At 59.6% G+C, this 18,824-nt stretch overlaps 2 protein-coding genes and 1 long non-coding RNA gene across 8 annotated transcripts in view; 2 read left to right on the forward strand and 1 right to left on the reverse strand.

Moving 5' to 3' along the window:
- Positions 1-3,057, forward strand: part of LOC110387611 — a 3,589-nt gene extending 532 nt beyond the window's left edge. Inside the window, exons 2-3 of one of the 2 annotated variants that reach the window (XR_002432625.1) lie at positions 327-472; positions 1,715-3,057. This is a non-coding gene — a long non-coding RNA (uncharacterized LOC110387611). The remainder of the gene's footprint in view (positions 1-326; positions 473-1,714) is intronic. The other variant, XR_002432624.1, reaches the window with a different exon arrangement.
- Positions 4,004-12,184, reverse strand: TMPRSS13 (transmembrane protease, serine 13). Of its 5 annotated transcripts, none has more exons than XM_021375862.1 (13): positions 12,018-12,184; positions 7,909-8,068; positions 7,589-7,690; positions 7,172-7,294; positions 6,957-7,086; positions 6,768-6,860; positions 6,645-6,688; positions 6,226-6,385; positions 5,973-6,145; positions 5,691-5,789; positions 5,330-5,472; positions 5,094-5,246; positions 4,004-5,010 (listed from the first exon to the last, which is right to left on the reverse strand). In XM_021375862.1, exons 1-13 carry the CDS (start codon positions 12,036-12,038, stop codon positions 4,996-4,998), a joined length of 1,416 nt encoding a protein of 471 aa, XP_021231537.1. In that variant the 5' UTR covers positions 12,039-12,184; the 3' UTR covers positions 4,004-4,995. The 5 variants fall into 5 exon arrangements, with proteins under 5 accessions (XP_021231537.1, XP_021231535.1, XP_021231536.1 ...); XM_021375860.1 differs by having other exon boundaries at positions 5,330-5,565; XM_021375861.1 differs by having other exon boundaries at positions 6,606-6,688.
- On the forward strand, positions 14,117-18,587 carry IL10RA (interleukin 10 receptor subunit alpha). The gene is given in 8 exon segments (XM_021375857.1): positions 14,117-14,892; positions 15,674-15,794; positions 15,876-16,054; positions 16,150-16,316; positions 16,547-16,697; positions 16,845-16,969; positions 17,080-17,884; positions 17,887-18,587. Coding segments are annotated over 8 exon segments (1,665 nt in total). The 5' UTR covers positions 14,117-14,831; the 3' UTR covers positions 17,943-18,587.

Below are 18,824 nucleotides of genomic sequence, written 5' to 3' on the forward strand. Positions count from 1 at the left end.
GGCCGAGCGCTATGGGGCGGGGGTGGGTGTCCCGCGGGGCTGTGTGCGGGGAGCGGGCGTGAAGGAGCGGGGGGGGTTTCGCTGCCTCTCCCCGCTGCAGGAATGAGTCGGTGCGGGCGGGATGCTGGCACCGATGGGCTGCTGGCACGCCCGTGTCTGCTCGGCTCCTGCTGCTGCCTTGGAGAGCCATTTCCTCGTGGCAAAACACCTCGGCAGCGCTATCAACGCTGGCGTGGTTCATCCCCTAATAACTCAAACGCATCTTGGATAGGAATGAGCCTCACACACAGTAATGGCACATATTCCACTTTGCATTCATTTCCCAGTTTCCAGTAAAATATAAAAGCAGCCCCGGCATTTCAAGGCAATTACGCAGAAGGGTCGAGAGATACAGGCTGACACAGAGGAGCTGGACAACGTCACATCTCCTAATGCATCGGGATAACGTGATAAGGCTTTCCATCACACCGCGGTAAGCGAGGCAGGGACCAAGCGGTCCTAATCAAGTTTGGGGCTCCTCTGACCTTGCACAGCCCTCAGCTGTAATCCTTTGCATAAAGGGAAACGTTTTGATGCCGTGACCGTGCCCAGGGGCTGCACTGAGGCTGGTGGGTATCTGCAGTGGTGTTTGCATCGGCCTGGAGATGCAGGCAGGCTGCAGTTCCCACAGCACTGGGCTTCCATGCTTTTTCCTTCTTTGGGTTCCTTTATTCCAGAAATACTCAAGGCATTGCCCAAGGCGAGCGCAATTTAAAAATTGGCACTGTGGGCTTTTTGCTGCCCAAACAAGGGTGAGATGAGAGCACACCCTGCACCTGAGCCGCTCCTCTGGCTGCAGCAGCAAGAGTGGAGCAGGAGAGACCTTGGGGGAGCAGTGACTATTTTGGGGCCAACCCTTTCATTGGTGCGAGGCAGGCTATGATGATTTACGGTAATGAAGGGGCAGGGCCGAGCTCCTCCTGCTGCTGGAGTCAGCGGAGCAGCGCCAGCAGCTCCACCAGGACATGACTTCATCTCAGCAGACGACGTCTGAAAGGGAGCAGCACGGAGCGGGCGTCCTCGCAGCGAGCAGGAGGGAGCCGCTTGCTCTCCCGAACTTTCCCCTCCGACTGAAAATCCTTCTCAGGGTTTTGGCCGTTTCTCCATCTCACGCAGACAAAGCTTCGAGTGACGGCGCGGATGCTTCGTCTGTGTCACGATGTGGGTCAGGGGATCAGGACAGACGTGGGAGATGTGGGAAGCGGCAGCGGAGCAGCCGGGAGCCCTGCATCCAGCTGGCTCTCCATTTAGCAGCGTACAATGGGGCCTCAGTGCCACGCATTCCCCGTGAGCTCAGACTTTCCGTGCCTGCAAAATGCTATCACCGAGCGGCACTGCCCCAAAATGCAGCTCCCCCAGCAGCGCTCCCCATTTTCTGCCCGCAGCCCTGCATGCCGTGTGTGTTTTCCCAGCAGCCCTGTGCTAATTTTAGCCATGCTGAGAAGCTGGGCAGGGAGCAGGCGAGCCCGTCCCAGGAGCCCCAGAGCACAGCGGTTTGCTGCGGTCTGAAAACTTAACCCCAATTTGTTGGGGATTGGGGCATGGTTGGAGCCGCCCGGCAGTGCTGGGGGTTGGGGAGGGTTCTGTCCCCACCCCAAGCTCAGAGCGGAGCCATCAGACCTCCCTGCTTGCGAGCACCAAGCATAAAAACATTTGCAAACTTTTTCCAAGCCAGCTCGGGGCCACGGGAGAGCCGAGCAGTGACAAAGGGGAAGGTTGTGCAGAGCCACCTGGCTGCTCTTAACCCAACGATGTCCTCTTTCGTCGGGCCTAAGTCATTCCTTGTGCTTGGGAGGAACCAAGGCGGCAGCAAGCTGTGTTAAAGCTGACAAAGCCTGTGTTCAACTGCAGCCCTCGCAGCCTCTATTGCCCAAGCCGAAGTTCAGCGATGCCGTGCCAAGCGATGACGTTGCCAGCCGTGGGAGGGAACCAATCCGAAGCTATGGGAAAAACATTTTTGTGGAGAAACATCACCTCCGAAACCATATAAACAAATCAGTTTTGACAAAACTAAACAGAGAGCTATAAAAGGAGAGTTTGGGAAAAACACCACTAATTGGGTGGTGATTCATATGGTGCCGGTCAGACTGCGTTTTTGTAATCTCCATTCCTGGGGGATGATTTTCCAGGCGCAGAGGAACGTGCAAGCAGCCCGGCCAGATGTGGGCTGGGAGACAGAGAGGAGCAAACAGAGCTGAGAGCGCAGGGACAGCAGCTCCGGAGCTGGGGGCTCCCAGAAAAACAGCAAAACGAATGGGATCATCCCAAAGCAGGGCACGAGATGCTTCACCCGCTGCCCTGTGTCAGCTGGGGGCAGTGGGAGCAGGACCACTTTGCTCAGGTGTCCCAGCGGTGGAGGTGAGGCTGTGCCCGCGGCATCTGCTGCATCTGTGCTGTGTTTTCACTGGGAACAGCAGAGCGTAAAAGCCACGGCCGGGCAGCTGCACGAGAAACTAATCACTTTTAATCTGGTTAGAAAACTTCAGCCCTTGGGGAAAAACAGCACAGCTTTCTGGAGCTTGGCCGGGAGACCGCTGGATGTCAGGTTTAGAAGAAATAAATTAAATTTGTATTAGGGTCTGCAATCACTTCTCCGCTTTGAGAGGCTATTTCAGAGAGCAGGAGAGCAATAACCTGTGAGGAGATGAAATCCATAGCAGAGGTGCAGGTCCTCTGCGCACCGAAATGGCCCCATTACCAGGAACATAGTTCCAGCAAGAGCTGCTCTTATTGGCCTCCAATTTTTGTTTTATTCTTTTTCAAAAGATCTGTTTCTCCAGCACGCCGTTTCAGGCAGCAATAAAACATGATGGGCTGCTGCCCTGCACTGCGCGCTCCGAGGGGCGCAGAGATCACAGAGAGCCTTTGTAGAAATGCGCATCGGGTCTGTAACTCAAAACCCACTGAGTTCACATTGAGTAGGGGGCCCTACTCCTATCCCATCTCAACCATCATGAAAAACCATTGCTTTCCATAACCCACAGTCAGCAAAGACCAAAAAAGGTGCCTTTTTCCCCCAGCCCTTTTTCACATCTCCATTTTCAGCTCTGCTTTTCGGTGCTAACCGAACAGCAGCAGCTGTTGGAAGCAGCGCGGTGGCTCCAGCTCCGTGCACACCATGTGCACCCTGCCCAGCCCAGGGAACCTGAATGCACCGGGTTCTGCAGTTCCCTCCACTTCTTGAGCCTCAGAGACATCGTAAAGAGAAACCAAACCGCCCCTTGGCCCCTGCAGGCTCCCTTTGAAGGAGGCTCATGGCACGCCGTGGGAGGTTTCTGCACTGCTTCTTAGAACAGCTCCTTGAGGTCGGGCTGACTCAGTGTTTCCCAAAAGGCAGCCAGCCCATCACGTTGCGGACAGCAGCCGCCGAGCACCGCCCGGCCCACAGCTCTGGTGCAAGGGTGCTCACTGCACACACACAGCCAGACCGGAGCTGCTATCCCCAAACTGAATGGCAAACAGTGGCCTTTTTCATACAGCGGGTTCTGGGAAGTGAGGAGGGGCAGGGAGGTGGCTGCAGCAGCCCGTGCACCACGACAGCGTCTCAGCTCAGCTTTGCAGGTGCTGCCTGCAGCCCCAGTGCCTGCACACAGCTAGAGGGCAACGTCCAGAAATGTCCCCTGCACAAAGGGCCACAGGTTGCCCTGGTCCCACCGGCAGCGCTGTGGGTTAGGAAGCAGGCAGCCCAGCCCAGAGGGAGCCCTGTTTGCACACCTGCATGTGCAGCAGTCAGGGAGCTCTGCAGGATGTGCTGCAGCACTGAGCCCTCTGCCTGGGGTCAGCCTGGGAAGGACAGGCAGGGCTCTGGGAGGGACGCAGGGCAGCCCCAGGCTATTTCAGAGGGTGCTGCTGAGACCTGGCTAAGAGCTTCAGCCCCCACCCCTAGGGATGCTGCAGAGGCGTCTGCTCTTCCCAGGGCTCCCAGCTCCTGGGGTTCAGCAGCTCCCAAAGAACCATCTCCGCATAGCACTACTGAAACATTTATTGAGAACAGTGTGGGGCAGCCAGGAGCGCCAGGACTCCCTGCAGCTGGGGGTACAGCCTCAGCAAAGCAGCAGCCTGCCTCCATCCAGCATGCACACGCCTTGGCACATCTGCTCTGAGACATGGGCATTTGTTGTCCTCTATGGACTGCAGGCAGTCCTGAGACAAAGAAATCTGGCACCAGTCACTGCCCACGGAGCTGGGAGATGCTGGGGCTAGCATGGGGCTGGGTGCTACTCTGAATCTTGCTCTGTCCCGAGCTTCAGCTGCTGCTGGCTTCTGTCACGTGTTACAGCATGGTCCTGCTGCCCCCAGGAGCAGAACAGCCCTGCACTGCTGCCCAACCTCTGCCCAACCTCTGCCCAGGGCAGGCAGGGAGCTGAGAGTGGCTGCACACAGTCCCAGCAGTGAGTGCTTCCAGGGCATAGAAAAATAAATAAATGTGTGCTTCTCTGCTGGGGAAGCACTTCATTCAAAAGACGCTTCCTAAATTCATATGCAAATGTGAGAGCAACCACTGCTTCTCCTCCCAGCAGGTGCTTCAGCTGCCCCATGGGGCTCCCCTTAGCTCGGCTGTCCCCGCAGCGAGCACAGGAAGGGGCTCGCTCACCGCAGGCACCTGCAGCTTTCTGCTCCTGGCTTCCAGCTGCAGGGATGGGCAGCAGCCCCACGCCTGGCGGCCGTGCCCCCGTTCAAGGATGCATGGTCCTGACACCTCTGTTTGCAGGTCAGGGGCCACAGCCAAGACGGCAGCTCTGAGGGGGCACATCCAGCACAGGCTGAGCCCCAGGCAGAGCCATCCCCATGCCCTCAGCAGAGCAGAGGTGCTCTGCAGGAGCTGCGTTGTCACAGTCCAAGCAGCCGCAGGTCCCCTGGAGGAGCGGGGACAGCAGCTGGTACACCGTGCCCTGGTGGCAGAGGGAGCGAGGGGCCGGTGCCAGCCGGTGCCGCTGCACAGGTTCCAGCCTGGCTTCAGTTGTTCTCGCTCTGCAAGGGGAAGATAGCAGGGGCAGAGGTGAGGCACGGGGCCAGGCTGGATCCACTCCTCCCACTTTGTGTCCCAGCCTCACCTCCATTTTGCTGTAGATCCAGCTGAGGAGTTTTGTCACCCGTGTGTAAACCCCAGGCTTGTTCTTCTGGCCGCATCCTGTCCCCCAGCTCGTCACACCAGCCACATACCAGCGGCCGTTGTCCTCGCACACCAGGGGCCCCCCACTGTCCCCCTGGCACGGAGGGTGCAGAGCGGTGAGGACAGCAAGCAGAGGGCATCTCCGCGTGTCCCCAGGCACAGCCCTGCCCCGCTCACCTGGCAAGCATCCTTCCCCCCCTGCAGGTACCCGGCGCACATCATGCGCGGGGTCAGGTAGCCCTCGTACACCTTGTCGCTGTTGCAGATCTTGTAGTCGATGAGTTTGACCTCAGCCTCCCGCAGCTTTGGGGAGGTGTTATCTGCAAGGCAGGAGGAGCCGTCGGGCAGGGCCAGCCTCGGCCCCCCGCTGTGGGAGGGAGCAAGCTGCTGCTTCTCGCACACCTTCTGCAGAGCTGCACGGGCAGGAGAGCGCCTGCTGTGTGTCAGCCCTGCACGGGATGGCTCTCACGCACCGCGCAGGAACGCGCACGTGGCGTGCTCAGGAGCCGTGGAGCAGCCGGCATCCTCCCTCCCTCACCTTCATTCTCCCTGGTCTTCCCAAAGCCGGTGATGAAGCAGGACCTGCCGGTCTGGAACCGCTGGCCGTGCATGGGGAGGCAGGCTGGGCGAACCTGAGCTGGATGAAAACCAGAGGAGAGAGGGATGAGTCACCAGCCAGCAGAACAACAGCGGAGTCACACGCCCTGCAGCTAGGGCGGAGCGTGGGCTGCAGGAAGCGCTCCCCTCCGCGCTGACCCCGTGGGGTCCCACAGCCCCCAAGACCACCCCCACTCTCCCAGCCCGGCCACCAGGCTCCCACCTGAGAGCGTCAGCGGCCGGGAGAGCTTCATAAGAGCAATGTCGTAGTCATCGTGGTCATCGCTGTAGTTGGAGTTGATGATGACCTGGGAGACGGGGATGCCCTCCATGGGCTGCTTGAGGTCCGACACCCCGCCGTACACCTTCCAGTCGTCGAGGATCTTCATGCTGTTCCTGGGCACGGGGGGAGGCAGTGGGGTGAGACACGCGGCCGTGCCCGGCGCCAGGGCTGCCGGCTGCAGAGCAGCACTCACATGAAGAAGCAGTGTGCGGCCGTGAGCACCCACTGCGCGTCGATGATGGTGCCGCCGCAGATGTGGACGGGCCCGTACTGCACGCTGACCTGCCAGGGCCATTTGCTCACCGAGGTTTCCTTCCCTCCGATGATTCGGCCCGAAATCCTCTGCCCACAGGCTGCAGGGGAGAGCAGAGGGCTGAGAGAGGGGGCAAGCCAAGGGAGAGTGCACAGCGTGTCCCCAACACTGCAGTCACCGGCAGTGCTCGGCGCAGCCAGCAGGGGCTGCAGCCTTCATTGCTTTGTATTACCCAGAATGTGCTGCTGGAGAACACCCTCTTTGCCCAACCCATCGCAAAGATGGGAAGAAAACCCTTCCAAGCGTTTGCTTGGCCTTGCCTGCCCTTGTCCGCACGCCTTGCTGGACAGCCCGCTTACTTGTACATCGCAGGGAGACGAATTTCCCCGTCAAACACTGGGAGCTGTGGGAGAGAAGAATGGGAAACACCTCAGCCCCAGGCCGAGCCCCCAGCTCCGGGCTGGCAGGGGTCTGCCCGCTACCTGTTGAGGCTCTGCTGGATGGTGTCCCGCTCATCCGTCACTGTGAGGCTCTTGCCGGAGATGTGCAGGGGGATGTACTCCGTCTGCGATGCGCTGGGAGGAGAGAGGAGGTGAGACAGAAGTATTGGGCAAAGCCTCCCCCGGGTAAACCTGCAATGCTGGGGCAAAGATCGGGGCAGGAAGAATTACTTCTGGAAGCCCAGCTGCCGGCAGGTCTTTCTAGAGAAGGACTCGTCCCAGGCGCTGCTGCACACCGGCAGCCACTGGCTCTCGGCGCTGGAGTAGACGTGGAGCAAGGACTGGTCGGAGCTGAACCGCACTGCGGGGACGGAGCGGGGTCAGCGGCACCCGGCGCTGCGGGGCTCCCCCGCCCGGACGCGGCGTTCCCAGCGCTGCTGCCTTACCGCAGCCCAGCTCGTCGCTCCTCTGGGAGCAGTCCACCACGCCGTCACAGCGCACGGGGTTGTCCTTGCAGGTCTCGGCGGGTTCTTTGTATACGATGCCGGTCTGCGACCGCCAGAACATAACTGGGGGGGTGAGCGCGTGCTGCGGTGAGGCTGAGGCGTGCCACGGACCCCCCCAGCAGTTTGGTTGCAGGGTTAGCGTCCAGAAAGGCCGCAGGACCAGGGCACGGCTGGGGGCACCAAGCGTCTCCCTACGCCCGCCCGTCCACCAGATGTCAGGAAAACTCAGAAAATGGGAAGCGCGCATCTCAGCTCCGCCTCCCGGCCCTCCCCTGCAGGGTGCCTGCCCAGCAGCCGTCCTCCACACCCCCTGCCCCCCACCCAGCACTCACGCAGCAGGATGAACCCGGCACTCACACAGCAGGATGAGGGCGACGATCAGGACGATGAGGACGGAGACGCAGAAGATGAGCGCGAGCCGCCGCTGGCTCATGCAGGGAGCTCTGAACATGGAAGATCCTGGCACGGGGACGGGGGGCTGAGTCAGGGGGAGCACGGCCTCCTCGAGGCACCCAGACCCTGCCCTGGACTTCTGCATGTGTCCCGTCCCCTCACACCCCCAGGGAACACCACCCCTATGCCAGCAGCGAATACACGGATGCATTTTCTCCTTCCATCCCCTCTCCGAGGGGGACCGGGCAGGGGCTGCCCTAGGGCACAGACCACCATCGTCTTACGTGTGCTCTCACAGGCCGTGCAGGGGACTGGGGTCGGGATGGAATCGGGGCTGTAGGGCTTGAAGCTGATGCCGAGGACGTTCTCCCGAGGCTGCGGGGGCCGGACGCTGAAGATGCTGCTGGCTGCGGAGGCATGGAGGGAGCTGGGCGATGCCGTGGTCTGTGAGCAGAGGGCTGTGTTATGGCAGTGGCCATCACCCGCTGCCCGATGCAAAGCTCTCAGCACCCCACTGGCACGGCTGAAAACCCCTTTGCCACGGAGTGTTTCCCCTTTTGGTGGCTGCTGGCCAAATTTTCCAAATGGATGGCTTCGATCAGAGCCATCAGCCGGGTGTTTGGCATCGGGTCAGCCACACCGTGGCCCAGTTCCACGGGGCTCTTGCCCCAATTTATGCATCTATCTTTAATTAGCCATTTGAAAAATACAGCGCAATTTCCAACTGTCATTTAGTAATACTTAATAATCAGTGTTTTCCAAGCCCTGAAACATCCTGCAGCCTGGAATGCTGTTCGGCAGTTATGTCACTCCTGACCTGTGAATTTGCAGAAGAATATGTATTTGTTTCCTTTCCTCCAGATACTCTCCCCCAGTGCTTCCCCAGCTTCAACCAGCTCCACAAGCAAAGCCTCTCATTTTCCTTCACGGATCTCATATCATATGCACTCAGCCCGTAAGAAAAGTCGTTTCCTCTGCTGTTGTCATTTCATTTGCAAAATCTCAAATCTCTTCGGAAATGAGGAGTGACCGTGTGCCTTCTGGAGGCTGCGCACTGGTCCCAGCAGGTTCCCCCTCCCCTCCTGGTGCCATTTCCCTCAGCTTGCACTGTACTGCTCTGTGAAGCCATCCATCAGCTGTCGCCAGGCAGAATTTTGACTGTGTCCCTACACACAGCATCACTGCTGTCCCATCGAGGGGGCATACAGAGGAGCCTGCATCCATTGGCAGCACAGCGCTCAGCTCCAGGGGACCGCTGTGCCCATCAGCAGCTGGGATTTAGCACATCCCTTCACAGCCCTGCAGCTGCTGGGATCACATTTCCCCATCACCAGGAGCACCCGAGTACAGGGCACAGCTCAGGGACAGTGCAGTGCTGGCAGAGCTCTGGGCATTGCTCCTTCCACCCAGATTCTCCCTGCCCTTGTGCTTCCTGCCAGGAGCCCAGGGCCCTCATGAGCACACCAGGAGCCTGCTCAGGCTCATGCTTTGTAAATATGGCTGTGCCCTTTCATGCAATGCGGCAGTGTCACTTCCTGGGCATTATCCCCTGAGTCACACACCTGGCGTGGCCACGCACAGGGTCTGCCACGAATTGAAAACCCCACATGGTGGGAAAACAGCTCTGGAGCAGCCTCTTCTGAGCCCCAACACAGCACCCGGGGCAGCCTCAGCACAGGCGCTCAGCACAGCACTGCTGACATCTCCTACCCACCAGGAGCCACCTCCCACCCCACAGCATCGCCCACTGCTGCCCTGACCCACAGCGGATGCCTGACACCCTTCCCAGGCCAAGTTCCTCCCACACACAGATGAAGCTCTGCTCAATGCCAATGCAAATTCTACAATCTGGGTATCTGCAAGCTATCACCACCTCTGCTATCTCTTTCTGGATCCATCCTGCGGGGAGAGGAATGCTTCTCTTATCAGATCAGCCAAAGCCAAACCTCGACGTGGCACGGTAGAACAGCCCCGTTCCAGCAGGGAGCCAGCCGTGCTAAAGCATCTCTGGGTTACAAACATCTCACATGAACATCTACGCACACTATAGGTTAAATTGCTCTTACTATTGCTTTGCAGGAAGCACGCGGCCTTTCTCATGCCACGGAACTATTATTTACCCATTTCCTCAAAAGTCTAAAGTCCAAATATTGTTTTAAGCTCTATCACAGGAGCTAACCAACCCTTTATCACAGCACCCAGCAACCAGCACAACTAGTTACTGTTGGGTGACCACTGGAGCAGAGAGCAAACAGCAGAAGCTTTACAAGGATGATATTTCTGCCAGGAGCTATGAGTCGTGGCCACAAACCCTTTACTCATCTTCTGTCGGCTTTTGAACAAAAGTCAGACTCAGAGCCATGACTCTCTCACACATGTGGCTGTGGCTTGAGCCATTTCTCTGACACCCCCTCTGCAAACGTTCCACCTGCTGTGAGAGTGTTCAGCACTGCTGTGGGGTTAAGCCTAGAAGTCAGTAAGCAAGCGGGGATCAGTGACTTCTTTGATACGGGCAGAGCCTGAGCTGCAGGGAGTAGGGAGCCTGCAGCACAGCCCGTGGCTTACCCTGTTTGCACAGATAATGCCTCTACCTGTCTCAGCATCGTGGCTTTGGGCATCCCTTCCCCTCTGCATCACAGCCCAGAGCCCACGCACTGACCTCCTGCTCAAGGCTCAGCCTGCGATGGAGCTGGCAAATCCACACCAGGAAGTCACAAATCCCAGGGAGAAGGCACCGTGGGGCTGGGCTGGATCCAGGCGGGATGGGGAGGGAAGCGAGAGCAATCGTGGCAGTTTCGGAGTGGGAGGGAGAGCGGAAGCCACGTGGCACCTGCGGTGTTGCAACAGGAGCCGAGGCCCAGCAGCATCTCGGAGGAGCAGGAGGAGCAGCCACATGGAAAATCAGAGCACTGAGAGGGGCTGGAGGCAGTCTGCCTTAACCAGGGGGGCAGGCGATCATCTTTCTCAGCTGAGCTCAATGCTGTCACACAGGGAATCATCTTCCACCTGTGAGCGGAGTGCTGTGTCCCGTGCCAGGCCAGCTCTGTGTGCGGACAATGGGGACATTGTCCCCATGCTGCTGGGGGTGAGCCCTCCCGAGCCTGCAAGTGCCTGCAGTCCCTACGCAGCCCCACGGTTCCCATGAAGTGCTCTGCAGTGCTAGCCCAGATCTGAGCCCCCAGCTCAGCCAGTCACAGGGAGCCGGATGCTGTACAGGGGGCACGCACAGGGAAGTGAAAATCCTAAAGCAAAGGACATTTTGCGAGCGTGGGTGACAAGCCACTGAGGCAGCTCCATCGGGCCAGGGACAGGTTGCCATATAGCAGAGTGAGGAGCCCTTCAGGCAGAGACCAGAAATTGGTGCAGGGGGTGAGTAAGCACTGCTCAGCCCATTCCAGAGATGGGCAAACTGAGGCACGGGCAGGTGAGCTGAGGGTGGTACCTGGGATGGCACATATAATCCATGCAACATCCAGGCGACCCAATATCCCCCCAGGGGATATCCAATACTGGGTAATATTCTCCATGTGCAGGCATTCAAATCCCAGCCCCGCTGTCACCATCGTGCTCCCACCTGGTTTGGGTGACACGGTTAGCTGGGTTCACAGAGCACAGCAGCACTGGAGGTGGGCAAGCTGAGCTTGGGACCTTGCAAAAAAAGGACAGGGCTGCAGGCAGCCTCGTATAGAAAGCAGCCCAGATACAGGCTGCCTCAGGGGCACCTTTGCCTCCGGTACTGTGTCCTCTCCAGCCCCATCCCTGCGGCCCTGCGTACATCACGGCACAGCTCAGCGCAGTAATTACTGCCTCTTCCGGGAGGGCTGAGCCCCGTGCCAGCCGGGGATGTTTTGCTCATGACGGGATGCTCACTGCCCCTTGATGAGGCCTGACAGCTGACAGCGAGCCGGCCCTGAGCAACCCAGACCCTAAAAATGGGGGGGAAAAGCCAAGAATGTGGGTCAGGGAGGACCGCCGGGGCCAGCTGCACACTGCCAGTGCTGCCAGCATGCTGGGGGCCAGCAGAGCATGGCTCCCATGGGTGTTCTAGCATCCTGCCCTGCTCAGCAGCCTGCCCTCAGCTGGTCTCCATCCTTGCAAAGCCACTGGAGCCACAGATCCCTCAAATATGGGAAAGCAGTGGGGCTGAGATGCCCTGACAGCCCTTCCGACAGCATGGGGCTGAAGATGCTGGTGGCACTCAGCCTCCTCCTTCCCCCTCCACATCCTCACGGGCAGAGCTTCCCGGTCCTTCCCACACCAGCAGCCACTGCCCAGGGAGGCAGGGGACAGAAACCAGCCCTAAAACGCCCAAAGTGAGCAACTTACACAGGCCCCAGAGCAACCCCCAGCACCCCAGCCATATCCAGATCCCGAGTTGCCGCGAGTGCCTTACCGGAGAGGTTTTCCCTTCCATGGGCCGCTGTGGGGCTGGGCTGGGATCACAGCTCCGGCACAGCCATTCCCTGCTGCGGAGCGAGGTCAGGTCCGCGGGGACGGGGCAGGATCTGTTTGGCGAGCGGGCTCGTACGTCAGTGCCAGCGTGAAGGAAACCAGTCCAACCTGCCGCCCGGCTCCACTGCTGCCTGTTTCCCAACTGCTGCAGGCACAGCGTGAAAACACCTGCCTCTGCGCCCTGGGAGGAACGTGGCTATGGATAAAGGCTGGTGAGGTGAGGGCTGGCCCCGGGGAGAGCAGCTGCCAGCCGGGCACCGGGCACTGGGGCTGCCAGCAGCTCCTTGCTGCAGCCTGATCACCCACAGTTCTGTCCCGGATGGGGACAGGAGGGGATGTATGCCCCAGTAACAACCCACTCGTGTGCAGGGTCGGCGTGATCGAGGAGTTGGAATGTCTTGTTGGAAGGGATGTGAAATTTCATCTTCGCTCTTAGGGAGGCCAGGGACTAGCGGGGCCATCCCAGCTTGCAGGGTGCCAAGCCTAAAACCCTCCTCATTTCACAGCCCCAAGCTGGGGCAGGGAAACTCTGTCCCTCCACCTGCCCGGGGCTGCCCTCCTGACCCCCTGCTCCTGAGCACGCTGCATTCCCTGTTTTCCTCCAGCAAGGCCTGGCTGGAGCAGACCTTTTCCTGCATCCTGCCTGGGCAGTTTCAACACAAACTTCCCAATGGGTGATGTTCATTTCCAGGATTTCTGAACCCCACCCCCATCCCCCGGCATGCAGTACCCTCCTCTCCAGTTTGCATGCCCAGAACTGAGAGCATTTTGCTGCTTTCTGCAGCTGCCCTGCGCCTCTGGGTGCCGTGCCCCTGCAGGGTGTGAAGCAGAGGGAGCAGGGCTGCCCTCGGTGCCCCTGCTCTGACATCTCTGAGCTGCAGCTCTCAGGAAGCAGCTCTGCAGCTCCAGGAATGACGCCTTGCTGGAACTCGCTCTCCGTAGGTGGCTCTGTAGAAAGAGCAGGAGCGGAGCCGGGGCACCTGCTGCTCCCGATGCTGCAGATGCCCTCACAGCCTCTCAGGAGCAGCTTCTGGAGAAAACCTGCGGTGCTGCTCTGACTCAGGTGCTTTCCAGGTTGGTAAAAACATGGCTATTCCTACGCAGAGCTTAGTCAATTGTTTTGAAGATGAAAAGGAAATTCAGCAGTACTTTCGAATGCCAGTTTGACCCATGAACTCAAAACCTCTCCGCCCAACACTGAAAGAGATGAAAGGCTGAAAGTCAGCTCTTTTCTCTCTGGTTTTACTGCAGCGCTCCGGTGGCCAGCAGCACCCGGGGTGAGCGCAGAGCTCAGCTGTGGTTTCCCCGAGATGCTTTGAGATGAAGGTGGGGGAGCAGCCACAGCCGAGCAGTGTTTTGGAGGGGATAGAAAAGCAGCAGCAGGAGGAGCATCCTCGGCAGCACCCACACGTGCAGGGTCTGCACCCCACAGTGCTGCCCCTACCGCAGCACCTGGCAGTGCTGGTGGCTGCACTGCTCCTGAGGCTTTCAGAATGAGCCTCCAGCAGCACCCCTTCACCTCAGCCTGTTTTGTTTTCCCCTAAATCATCAGCCACACAACGGGCCGCACTGCGTCTTTTCCAGCAGGCTCCCTCCTTCCTCATTTCTGGTCCCACTGCTTTTGTTTTTCACTTCTTTACGTGAAACACGGGCTGTGTATGATGGGCTGCACCTCATCTCAGCGCTTCCAAATTCTGCCCCTGCCAGCTGTGACTCAGGGGCTGACAGTGGGGTGATGGGACATCAGCTGCTCTCCAGGAAACGAAGCCGAGCTGGGCACAGCCATGGAGCGGGGCTGCTGCCACCTCCCTGCTGAGACCTGGCTGCCCCTGGGTGCCACAGGAAGCCAGGGTCCTGAGCTCTGTGAGTCAGGGCTGCTCTGAGGCTTTGCAGTGTCCAGATGCTCTCAGTTTCTCTTGCACTTTTTATGCATGACCTTTCCACTGGCTCTCCACTGGGAAATTCCTCTTCTCGAGACAAATCACACATCATCACACAGGTTTGCGCTGCCTCCAGGAAAGCCCTCAAGCTCTCCTGTAGTCCAACCTGCCAGAAGGGAAAGCAAAGCCAGGTCAGCCCTGACCCTGAGGCTGGGGTCACCACCAGGCGGGATACAGCCCTGGGGCCCTGAGCAGAGCCCACAGCTCACTCTAGAGCTGAGCTCTGAGCCTTGCAGTGCCCAGAACACCCACACGCACTGGCGTGTGCAGGATGCACAGCAGGCAGGGGGTGGTCACTCAGCCCCAGAAATGGGGAATGGGAGCCAGGAGGCATGGAGAAGGGAGAGAGCAGCAGTCCTGGGCTGTGGGTCTGGCCGTGACATGTTTGGGGTGGAACATCAGCCCTGGGGGCACTGCAGGACTGCTGCTGCGCTCAGTGATGCTCCTGTAACATGTTGCCAAGGTGCTGCTGCGCTGTGCTTCAGAAATGTAATTGAACAGGGAGGCAGACACGTGATATATTCCTATTTTCACTTTCTTGGCAATGTACCATATGATTTGGAAAAGCCCCCAGCACTCCCGCCCGGGGCTGCTGGCAGGAAATGCCCAGCCTTGTGCTGATCTGAGCGGTGCTGAGTGGGTGGACAGCGAAGAAAAGTGGAAGTTGCAGCACAGCTACTTTCCTCCCACTGCGATAACTCCTCCGAGACGTCACTGAGCCAGCCTCCGGGGGGAAAAACAAGCGCTCGCAGCCCGCCAGGCTCAGCTCGCACCCTGCTCTCCAGCTCAGCACCTGCGGAGGATGCGCTGCCGCCATGGCCCTCTGCGCTGCCCTGGCCCTGAGCGTGGCTCTGCTGCTTGCTTGGCCGGCACACGGTAAGTGCCCCATGCCCCTGCCCAGGAAGCTGCTCCTGGGGGCTGCTCCTCACCCCCCCCCCCGAACCCACAGCACCAAGGACTGCGGTGGGGGAGGCACGCAGGGGGGAGCGGCATGTGGCGATGGCGATGCTGCCGTGGGACCCCGTGGCTTGGGACTGCTTTTGGAACACCAGCTTCTTGCCTGTTCTCTTCCCTATCTGTGAACCTAAAGCCTTCTGAGCACTCAGACCCTTTTGAGCACTCAGCCCCTGCTTACCGCTCTGCGTTCAGGCTGTGGGGCTTCGTGTCATTAGCGCCTGGTCGTTAGCGCACACACTGCGGGCAGCGCAGCTCCGGGGCTCGGTGTTTGATGGCTGACAGCGGCGGTGGGGGAAGCGAGCACAGAGAGGGTGACAGATGTTATCGAGCGGTGTTTTGCTGCCAGGTAACAATACCGAAATTCAGGCAGGAGGTGTGAAAAAGTCTATTTTTTTTCCAGCCAGTAGAAGAGCAAAACAGGAAGGCTGAATCCAAACAGAGAGCTTGCTAGCGGGCAGCAGCACTTGGGGGCGCAGACACAAGGGGGAGGAAAGCAGGGATGTGCTCACGGCTGGGCTCTCTCTGCAGGAGAGAGGAAGGGAAAGAGAATGAGTAAATGCTGGAGCATGGGACTGTTCCGGGGAAATCCCTGCGCCAGGACTGAGCCTGTGGCTCTTCGGGGCCAGCAGAGTGTCCGTGGCCATGGCCCAGGCAAGGTGGCCCTGTTCGGGAGCCCACAGCTGACGGCTCTATCCCGCAGGTGAGCTGCGGTTAAAGCCCACGCGCGTGCGCTTCGTGGCGGAGACGGTGTACCACCTGCTGCAGTGGGAGCCGGGCCGCGACGCTCCCAGCAACGTCCGCTACGACGTGGAGCACAAAATGTGAGTATGGTGCCCGGGGGGGTGCAGCAGGGGCAGCAAGGCCCTCAGCACCACGCTCACCCCAGGTGCTTCCCCCGGCAGCTACGGCACCGACATCCCCTGGACGGCCATCCCGAACTGCATGAGGATCCGTGAGCACAGCTGCGACCTCACCTACTACACCCTGGATCCCTCCCTGCGCTACTACGCGCGAGTGCGAGCCGTGGTCGGGAACCACACATCCGACTGGAAAAGGACCAACGCCTTCTCCCCGCAGGAAGGTAGGTCAGCGCCCACCCCATTCCTCGGCCGCTCCAAAGCCCTCGGAGCTGCACGAGGCCTCTCCGCCGTGCTCCTGAACCTCCCCTCTCTGCAGCCAGCCTGCGCCTGTCCGGCCACAGCCTGTCCGTGATGGACAACAGCATCCATGTGCAGCTGCAGCTGCTGCTCCGGGCAGGGAACCGCACCGTGAAGTACGAGGACATCCAGAAGCACGCGAGGCGCTACCGGGTGTACATCCGACGGGCGCGGGACAACCAGACGGTGAGCATCAGTCCTCCATCCGAGTTAACACTGAGCCGGGATGCTGCGCATATTTCTCTGCACAGTTTACTGTAGTGGGCCCTCCAGCTCATGGAGGGATTTTGGGTCAGGCTGCTGCTGCCAGCGGCTCTGCTAAGCACCCAGGGGGCTTTCTCCAGAGGATGGAGGAGGAGGAAGGAGCAGAGCCTGGGGCCCAGCTCTCGGGTACCAGCTGTGCTCTCTCACTGCAGTATGAAGTGTGGGAGACCGCCTCAGAGTTCCACATCCACAACCTCTTCTGGAACACCGAGTACTGCATCAGCGTGGAGCCCGACGTGGCCAGCCGGAACATCCCTGCCACGCGCACTGCTGAGCAGTGCGTCACCATTGGCCACAGAGACAGTAAGGAGGGAGTGGGGCTGGGGGGGCCTTGTGGGACCTGGTCAGCCCCCAACCCTGGGGGGAGCTGAGCCTGTTGCAGTGTCTCTACACAATGTGCTCCATGGGTTCCGCACTTCCCAGCTCACCTGGGCACGTCCTCTCTTGCAGGGAGTGCAGAATTCATCCCAATCACTGTCAGCTCCTTCGCCATCGTCCTCTTCCTTCTGGGCATCCTGGGGGCTCTGCTGGTCTGCATGTACCTAAAGAAACCCATGAGGCCACCATTGGTCCTGGTAAGGCAGCAGGCACACAGTGCACTTTCTGGTTGCTGCAAAGGATGGGAGAGACAAGCTACAAGCAGGGAGGAAGCAGGGCTCACTCCTCTCTTTTCTATCCCTCCCAGAAGTCCTTTATAAAGCAGAGCTCGCTTTGGGTGGAGCAGGAGACCTCATCCTCGGGGAGCACGGATGCAGTGCAGCAGCTGTTCCTGTGCCAGAAGGAGCCCCAGCACCACGGTGCCCCCAGCACCACGGGTACAGCCCAGCCACCATCGGAGAAGAGCGGCCTGCTGCCAGCATGGCCCAAGGAGCAGGCAGTGGGGAGCAGGGACAGCAGCTGCACCAGCACCGACAGCGGCATCTGCCTGCACTCTTCCTCCTCATCCTCATCTTCATCCTCCTCTTCCAAGCTGAGCCACTCCGAGAACTGCGGCTACAAGCGGCAGCTGCCTGTTGGCGATGACAGTGGTGTGGGCTTGGAGAGCCCTGCTGGGAGCCTCATGGAAGCTACACATGGAGCAGAGCCTGACCTCTGCTCTGCCGCTGGGCAGGACAGCCCGCACGAGGTGGAGTTCCGTGGGTACCTGCAGCAGTCCAAGGGCACGGTGGAGCCAAGACAGGGGCGAGCCGATGGGGAGACGCTCTGGGCCTGTGCAGGAGCCCTGTGGGGCCAGGCTGGCACTGACATCATGCTGGATATGGACAGCATGGAGCTGCCGGTGGCCAAAGGGTACCTGAAGCAGTCCTCTCCTGAGTGTCCCCGCAGCCACACACCAGCCCTTGCTGCCCCAGTGTCCTCTCTGCTGAGCTATGGGACTCCCCTGGACTCCAAGGCCAACCCTGAGCTCCTGGAGGTTCCCTTTGACCTGGGTATCTTTGACACTGACCTGCTGGGGACGCTGCCCCTCATCTCCAGCCTCAGCTCCCACGAGTGCAAACCAACCCACTGAGCGTGCGCAGCGGGGACAGCAAGGACAGCTGCCTGTGAGTGCCCTGCGACCCGGACACCACTACCTCTCACTGCTGCCCCTCGGGAGCAGCCACTCGATAAGCTACCGCCGACCCCCGAATGTCAGCACATCGACCAGAGCACAGCCTTGGCAAGCTCACCCCGGAGCCACCTGCATTGCTACAGCTGGGGCAGCTTCCCACCAAGCAGCAAGCCCAGCGCAGCCAGCACCCCGGTGACACTAATGGGACATGGGGACAAGCTGCGCTGGACCACCGAGACCAAGGACACGCACCAGCACTGGGGCTCAGAGCACAGCTCCACAGCACAGGGCACAGCTCCAGGGTTTGGGCTCCCTTTGCCGCGCTTGCATTCCCCGCTTCCCCCTTCTGTGGGCGAGCAGCGCGTGGTCGGTGTCACCCGAACCTTTCACAACACCGATACCGAAAGCGCAGCGCAGCACCACGTCAGCTTTCTCCCTGCCGCCGCGGGGACCTCCCGCCCTGCTGGTCGCCCTCTGAAAGAGCCAGGGACTCCCTCTGCCCTACAGAGCCCACAGCCCCACGGCGCTGAGCCCAGCAGCGCCCACCACGCGCTCAGCACGATGGTCGATGTTCTGCCATTTTACGTACAGATACTATTTATTCTATTTAATTTGTAAATACAGCAAAGGACAAAGTGTTATTTCTTCGCTCCACTCATCATTTCTCCTCTTTTATGGCCAGGCTGTGCTTTCTGTTCTCGAATATGGACATTTCCCCACGGCAGACAATGACAATGTGCCTTCGCTGGGGTTCAGATGCTCTCTCTGCTCTGCAGGGGAACCGCTGCAGCCCCCCCGGGTTCCCCCGCCCCTCCTCCTTCCAATTCCACGTCCTTTTTCCCTGAGGTTGGGGATTTTTGCTTTCTTTTCTTTTTTTT

The sequence above is a fragment of the Numida meleagris genome, chromosome 23 (genome assembly GCF_002078875.1).
Source record: "Numida meleagris isolate 19003 breed g44 Domestic line chromosome 23, NumMel1.0, whole genome shotgun sequence".
Taxonomy (NCBI): Eukaryota; Metazoa; Chordata; class Aves; order Galliformes; family Numididae; genus Numida; species Numida meleagris.

What these genes read in the sequence shown, in the direction of transcription:
- TMPRSS13 (XM_021375858.1), bottom strand. Translation starts at nt 12,038, where the DNA reads ATGGAAGGGAAAACCTCTCCG. An exon ending in TGGAAGGGAAAACCTCTCCG is followed by an intron (nt 8,069 to 12,017) that starts GTAAGGCACTCG and finishes CTCTGCTCACAG; the next exon opens with ACCACGGCATCGCCCAGCTC. An exon ending in AGGCGTGCGGACAAGGGCAG is followed by an intron (nt 6,386 to 6,605) that starts GCAAGGCCAAGC and finishes TCTCCCCTGCAG; the next exon opens with CCTGTGGGCAGAGGATTTCG.